The following is a 7,861-nucleotide window of genomic DNA, read 5'->3' as shown; positions in this document are numbered from 1 at the left end:
ACAGATGTTACAGAGAGTGAGTCGAGTTGTGGTAACGGACACCCACTCACTCCCGTTACCACACACATCGAAACCACACTCTCTCTCTCTCTCTCTCTCCCTTTCTTCCCCTCTCTCTCTCTCTCTCTCTCTGTGCACATTTGCGTACCTCTCCGGGTAGTGTTGGTGTTGGTGTTGGTGTTGGTGAGGAGGGGGTGAGGGGGTGGGGGGGGGGGTGGTGGGGGGAGAAGATACACACACACACACACACACACAAAAAAAAAGGAATTGCCTGGATTTGATTTGCAGAAAAAAGCAACGAAACCTCTTTGCAAGTTCTGCGCAACGAGAGTGGCGGAACCCTTCGCCTTTTGCACCGAAACCAATGCCGCCTTTCCAGTCCCCTCTTTCGTTAACGAAGAGACCGGCGTCAGTTTACGCCGATGCACATTGCTTCGTTAAGTGCATTTCACCGTTACAATGTATCCCCCCCCAACCCCCCCCACCCCCCCCCCACCCCCCACCAACCCCCTCCCCACACACTCCCTCTCTCCCTTTTGCCCATTTCCCTGTACGAACGAGTTAAAACGCGATGATTCGCAAGCAGCCAGATGTGTGGGGCAGATGCTGTGTGTGTTTAAAAAAAAACCCCTATCGAAAAAAAAGACAGATGATTCAGCAGTGACGCAAGGAATTAATTAGAAGATGAAAGGCCCCCTCTGTGCACCTCCCTGTGGTACGGTCTTGGCTGACACACTATTTAAAGGCAGGGTTCACAATACCCTGACACCAAAGGCAATCAGCCTCTGCAGAGAGAGCATTGGCTGTCTGGCTGTCAGGAGGACCATAAACCATCTCCAAACTTTGCAAAGTCCCCCCCCACCCCCCAACCCCCCCACCCCACTCCCCACCACTTCTTCACCAGCATCCAGTCTCGCTCTCTCGTTCTCTCCCACTCTCTCTCCTCCTCCTCCTCTCTCTCTCTCTCTCTCTCTCTCTCCCTCCTTCCTTCCTTTCTTTCTTTCTCCCTTCCCACTCTCAGCAAACACAGCACCCAGTTTTCCCGAAGATGCGATGCCTCTCCAGCTCTCGTGTGTTCCTGTGCTCGACCTTACTCTCCTTGGCTGTCGGGAGCGCTGTGGACGTCAACATGCTGGTCATCCTGCCCAAGGAGAACTCTTACCTGTTCTCCATCACCAGGGTCAGACCTGCCATCGATTACGCCATCCAGAACCTGGTTCAGTCCCCTTTCAATTTCAGCGTGAAGTATGTGGACTCTGAGTGTGGCAACATGGCCCTATTTCACCTGGTGGACATCTGCCTGGTGCAGAAACCCGACGTGATCGTGGGTCCTGTGTGTGACTATGCCTCTGCTCCGGTGGCCAGACTGGCATCTTATTGGAAGATCCCCATGGTCTCAGCCGGAGCTTTGGCTTCTGGCTTCGCCCACAAAAAACCAGAGTATTCCCATCTCACCCGTGTCTCCCCGGCTTATTCCAAAATGGGCGAGATGTTCTTGGCCATGTTCCGGCGCTACAGGTGGAAGAGGGTGGCTTTGGTCTTCGAAGATGACCTCCAAGAGAGGAACTGTTACTTCACCGTGGGAGGAGTGGACCACGCGTTCAAACAGGATGACATTCCGATCTACTCCACCGTGATCAGTGAGGACATGGACGAGGTGGAGATTGGGCACAAGGTGGAGGAGCTCAAGGAGAATGTCAGGAGTGAGTGTGTTTTTATTCACCCCCCCCCACTCCCCCCCAAAAAAAAACCATCGAATTTCATTTTAACCTCGTTTGCTTGTTGTCCAATTCTTTAAATTGGGTAGAATTTATATGAAAATGGGTGTGTTTGTATGTGGGAGGGGTGTGAATGGCTATAGCTATGTATAACTCCACACACGTTGAAATAGGTCAAACTGAGTCAATGCATAAAATGCTTAGGAGCTGCAAAAGCCACACATACATGGATGGACAGGTGCCTGCAAATATTCAATGAGAAGACTGATAAAGCTGATAAAGGATACACAGGCACAGGGGGTAAGGGGCCATGGGATGGGTGGATAGAGATGCAATCCGTATCAGTGTCAGATACAATATATTAGATTTAGATTAGTAAAGCGCCTTTCACATCAGGAGGATGTCCCAAGGTGTTGGACAGTCAGGGATTTGGACCAGAGCTGGGAGTCGGGATCAGGAAGGGTGGCCGAATGCTTGGTCGAAGAGGAGCGTTTTGAGACTCGCTTTGAGGAAGGTGAGGGAGAGAGCGAGGCGAAGGGAATGTGGGATGGAGTTCCATAGGGTGGGGGCAGAAAGGCTGAAGCCCGACTGCTGATGATGGAGGGTCTTGAAGGCGAGGACAAAGATTTTGAACTCTATCCTCTGGGGGATGTGGAGCCGGATGAGGGTGCGCTTGGGGGAGCCTGGTGCGGGAGAGGACACAAACTGCATAACGAGATAGATAAGCACATTGCAAGAAAGTCATGCAACATTTAAGTGAAAGATTAGGTAGGGGTGAAGGGTGCGCATGCACAGATTAGTTAGCAATACAAAAAGCAAAGTACTGCAGATGCTGGAAATCTGGTATAAACACATAAGTCGCTGGGAGCACTCAGCAGATCAGGCTGAAACAAAATCGATGAAGTTTTCCAGCTCGGGGTGAAAGCAGGAAGTCGCACCAACATAGCCGTCACTATATCGGAAGAAAAGGTCAGGGAGGGGACCAGAATCGGACTGGAACAGAAATTGTTCAATGTATCCCACAAGATTAGTTAGTTATGCATTGCACATTTGCAAGCAGAAGGGAGGCGATTACAAAACAGGTAACCTCCAAGCGGAGTAAGATTCAGGCAGGTTTGCAAACTGAAAAGCCTTGCTCATTCTGTATGAAACGTGCTGTGGAACATCCCTGCAAAACTGTCTTCTAACGCTGAGAGAGGGATTAACTATAGTGTAGTGCAGTTGGCGAAAGAGCCGAGTGTGCTGACTGCTCAGAGGGCTGGCTGACTTATTTGTTCTCAGCACAGAAAGCACATGTCTCTGGTTGAGCAAGTTTTTTTTTGCATCTGCGTTTCAAGTTTTTTTTTGTCTGTTTGGTGTAACAAACGGTTTGTGAATTGCTGGGGACCCTGGAGAAAGGACATTGGAAACAAATAGTAATAATAATAATAATAATAATAATATAGCGCCTTATCTCAACTTTGTGACGTCTCAAAGCACTTCACAGCATATACTGGAAAGTGAATTGACTGTATATTTTGCGGACAAAACAGTAGCAGTGACACCACTTTGGTGAAATTGATATTGGCACCACAGCATGTTGGTTAGAGCAGATTACCTTCCAGGAGTAATAATCCCATTAAAAAAAGGTAATTTGGTCATTCAATCCATGACTGCTTATGGACACTGCTGTGCGCAATTGGCTGCCGCGTTTCATCCACAAAATATACAGTCGATTCACTTCACAGTATATTCTGTGAAGTGTTTTGAGACGTCTCAACAATGTGATAAGGTGTTATATCAAATGCAAGAATTATTATTGTCACCACGAAGCACATAAGGGAAACACCGAGCTCAATGCAGACAGTGCTACATCGCATCACAAAGCTGGGAATCCAGCTGTTTAAGCAAATATATTTGGATACATTGAAGAAAAGCGACAAATGTGGCCAGTCAGATGTCCCTATCTGAAATTATCTGACATTCAGCCAAACTAATTTGTACAGTATCTATAACCTGCAGGAAATTAAAACGTTGATACTAAATGCAATACAGGCTTGGGCATAACATCACTCACTGTAGGCAGGTGTAATATACTGTTGACTGGCCACAGATTGATATCAGAGTGATACTGATCTTGTTTAATAGTACTTGAATTTAAAAAAATGATAGCCTTTGTGTTCCAACTTTGCACCGCTTGTGGTATTTATGAATTCAGCACAGGTTATAATAAGGAGTGAAGTGAAGCACGGTGACTGGAAAGAAGGGGAATAAAAGTGAAAGCAATTTTGCCCCCCAAAAATGCAGTCAATTCATTTTACAGCATATTCTGTGAAGTGCTTTGAGACGTCTCGATGATGTGAAAAGGTGCTACATCAATTGCAAGGATTATTATTATTATTAAAAGATGCAGAAACAAGATCAAACTGAGCTCAAAGAGAGCAATAATTTCTAAATGTCCAAATGTGTGTGCGTGTTCATGTGCGTATGTTTGGTAAATACAGTCATGTGTTTTTGTGGTAACTAATAGTTTATAAAAATGGTAAGGGTTACTTTCAGCAATGTACATATTATGCTGTATGGTACTTAATGAACTCTGTTGGTTTTTCACAGTGTTTATTTTCTGCACCTGAACACAAGCTAATGCTGTTTTAGCTTGTGGACCTTTCCTTTAGTAAACTGTTCAATTGGTTTGATGTAAATCTTTATCTCTACCACATAACCCTTTGACTTCTACATCTCTTTCTGTGTTAACATCATATTGAAATTTACACTCAGCAATATCCACAAACAGTCAAGCAGTGAATAATCAGTTTTATCTGTGGATTGGTGGCCAAAACACTGGGAGAAACTCCCTTTTCTTTTCAAATAGTGCAATGGCATTGTTAACATCTATTGACTCCTTCAACCTCGTGCTGATAAACCTCCTCAGCACAACTCAGCACATCTCCAGACTAAATCTCCAAACCTCATATTCTCTCCCACAAAGGGCTCTGCAAGCCATTTGCTCTATCCTTACTGGGTTCCATTGGCCTCAGTATCCCGCCACTGATCAGCATTTAAAATCATTGTCCTTATTTACAAAGATTTGCCCCACCCTATCTCTGTGATCTCCTGTAGTCCTGCTCTATTGCCAGTTTCCTCTGCTCCGCTATCTCCAGCTTACTTCATGTCCTCTCCCATTCTATCCCACTAATCAGTGGGCAAGCTTTCATCTACTTCCCTGGCTCTCTGCAACTCCCTCCATCTCTGCACTCAAAACCAATGTAAAAACCTCTGTCTGTGACTTCAGCTACCTCTCCCAACCTTTCTGTCTCCTACCAACTTGGATTCTCACTCGACCTCTGTAAAGTATTTTGAGATGTTTTCCTACGTGAAAGCGCCTATATAAGTGTGAATTGTTGTTGGGAAGTTTTTAAACTTCTCTCCCATATTTAGTACTGTTGAATATTTTATATTTTAAAACAGTCAAACGTTTAACTGTATTTTGACTAATAACTAGAGACTTGTTTGCAGAATTAACATATTCAAAGTTGTGTATTATTGTCATACTCCAAAATCTGGGTTCATGACCCACATTGGAACTTTATACACAATCTAGGCTGAAAGTCCAGTGCAATGTCAGGAAGCTTGTTGCATTGTCAGAGTTGTTGTTCTTTAGATGAAATGTTAAACTGAGGTAGCTTTTACCTGATCAAATGGATGTTAATAATATCATTGCACAATTTGAAAAGAAAAGGGAGTTTCTCCCAGTATTTTGGCCAACAATCCCAGATAAAATTGGTTATTCACTTCTTGGCTGTTCGTGGGATATTGCTGAGTACAAATTTGCTGCTGTGTTTGTGTTCCATACTAAAATCCTTGTAAAATCCCTCAAGCGCTCCGAGACGCTGTCCGGAGTGAAGGGTACTATATAAACACAAGTTGTTGTAAAGTACTTTTGAGATGTACAGATGATGAGATAAGGAACCATATCAAAGGCAAGGATTTAGTATTATCTGAAGATCAGCACTTGTTAGCTCAGTGCTTATCAATGGCCAAGTGCCATTCAACATTTACTTTTGCCCAGCAACAAATACAATACTACTTCAGACAGTATGGATGCCTTGAAGAGGAAGCTACACATTCACATCAGAAAAAGATCAGTAGAAAGTTTACCAAGGAATAGAAGGTTATAGGAATGAGTACAGAATGGGTGGAGACTTGTGCGGAGTATAAACACTGGCACGGTGTAGGACTGGTTGGGCCGAGTGGTCTGTTTCGGTGCTGTACGTTCCTTGTAAATCTTTGTACTTCTAGTGTTCAGGCCAACAATCTTCCAGATTCATTGTCCCTCATCGTATGGCTGTCTGTGGGACCTTGCTAGCACAAATGGCTACCGCATTTGCCTACAAAAGTCACCGCCCTTGACAGAAATTACTTGTGAAGTGATTTAAAATATTGTACGCACTAAGTTTCGCATCAGAAACTGCCCTTAAATCTATCATTTTCTCAGTACATATGCGCCTGTACATGATTAAGCCAACCTGCAAATTAGGTTCCAGTGTGTTCATTGTCATCTGGCAATGCATTTCCTGCAAATAATAATAGAATAATAGTTCTTCAATGTGACTGCAGTTTATATAGATACCATAGAGTCTTTCCATGAACAATATTTTTTAAGGATGCTGTACAGCTAGGTTTTGTCAGTGGTGCAGGAAATTTAATCAGCACAGGTGCACTGATGGATTTTTCTGTGTGAAAGTCAAATCAGTATTAGTGCATTAATTGGACTGATGTGGCAAAAGTACATCTCTACAGATACAGAAGACAATCCCCTGTTTAGAAAACAGCAGCGTTGGCGATGGTACATTAATTAAGTTGTCAGCTTGAAAGCAAATCAGTGCAGGAGGAGGAAGCAGCTTTCAGTGTGAATTATAGGAGTGAAATTCACAATAATTATCACAAGAAGCGAGTTATGAAATATCACAAATATCCTAAAATTAGAACAAGTAAATCAACGGAAAGCTTACCTGCTATTGCAGTTGGAATTAAAGGAATGCATTGGTTAGGGGCTTGGAAAGAATCCGTGAATGATGTGGTCATTTCTATTTAATCTTTACTTTTGATGTCATCATGATCAGTGAGGAACCGAGTCATAAAAAACATAATAATAATAATAATAATCCTTGCATTTGATATAGCGCTTTTCACGTCGGGAGGATGTCCCAAAGCGCTTCACAGAACACACTGTAAAGTGAATTGACTGTATATTTGTGGGCGAACGCGACAGCCAATTGCGCACAGCAGTGTCCCACAAACAGTCATAGGTTGAAAATGACCAATTTATTATTGTTTTTGGTTTTTGGAGGGATTATTATTAGGCTCTGTGTGGAGTAAGGAAACTTGCCCAAGGTTTCGTCCTGCCTGGAATTGAACTCAAGTCTCTCGCTTGCAAAGCGAGTGCTCTAATCACTGAGCTACAGGACTCCACAAAGTGGGGGCTCAGCAAGTGTGCAAAAGAGCAAGTTTATGATTTAAGCTTTGGCTATTGCTAATGGGTGCCTAACACTTTCCAGGTAAACAGGATGCATTGCCTCCCTCTGGGAAGAAAGTGCGCATTCTATTCCAGACACACAGAAATTTCCAAAATAGGTAGCATGCATATGTGGAGCTGTCAGTCTGGTTCAGATACTCTTAAGCATGGCGATGGGTTTCTAAATGTGTCAGGCACCTGTCTGACCAAATTAAAAGATTTAAACAAAACACAAAATACTGCAGATGCTGGAAATCTGAAACAAAAATCAGAAGTCACTGGGAACACTCAGCAGGTCAAGCTGCATCTATGGAGAAAGGAAAGTGAGTCAACGTTTCGGGTTCACGACTCTTCGTCAGAAGATTTAAGTGTGAGGTTGAAGGAAGTCTCATTAATGGAGAGGAGGCTGAAGGGGTGGGTGAGTTTATACAGCTGGCAAGTTGCGTGCTTCATGAAGAGGGGTTTAATAGAAAGAAGCGGAGAGGTGCATTGTTCTGACTGGATGTGTGGAACTGTACAAAACACTGTGGTGTAGGAGGCAAGGATTGAAAGTTGGATGCTGTGTGTCCACTCTAACACTTCTTAATGTCACCGAGTGCTGAACCCAGATCAAGGCAGAGAAGCAAAAGGTGAATGAGGTTAGAAAATC

The 7,861-nt window shown here is 43.8% G+C and overlaps 1 protein-coding gene across 4 annotated transcripts in view; it reads left to right on the top strand.

Annotated features, from left to right (window-relative positions):
- The first annotated feature begins 962 nt into the window (after positions 1 to 962).
- npr3 (natriuretic peptide receptor 3) overlaps positions 963 to 7,861 on the top strand; it is a 50,511-nt gene continuing 43,612 nt past the window's right edge. For 3 of the 4 annotated variants that reach the window (XM_007897196.2, XM_007897198.2, XM_007897197.2), the window contains exon 1: positions 1,041 to 1,703. In XM_007897196.2, the coding sequence (XP_007895387.1) occupies positions 1,049 to 1,703 (655 nt within the window). In that variant the 5' untranslated portion in view covers positions 1,041 to 1,048. Of the gene's footprint in view, positions 1,704 to 7,861 lie in introns of all 4 variants that reach the window. The other variant, XM_007897195.2, reaches the window with a different exon arrangement.

This window comes from Callorhinchus milii, unplaced genomic scaffold (genome assembly GCF_018977255.1).
Source record: "Callorhinchus milii isolate IMCB2004 unplaced genomic scaffold, IMCB_Cmil_1.0 Scaffold1, whole genome shotgun sequence".
NCBI lineage: Eukaryota > Metazoa > Chordata > Chondrichthyes > Chimaeriformes > Callorhinchidae > Callorhinchus > Callorhinchus milii.
This window is presented reverse-complemented; position numbering and strand designations above follow the sequence as displayed.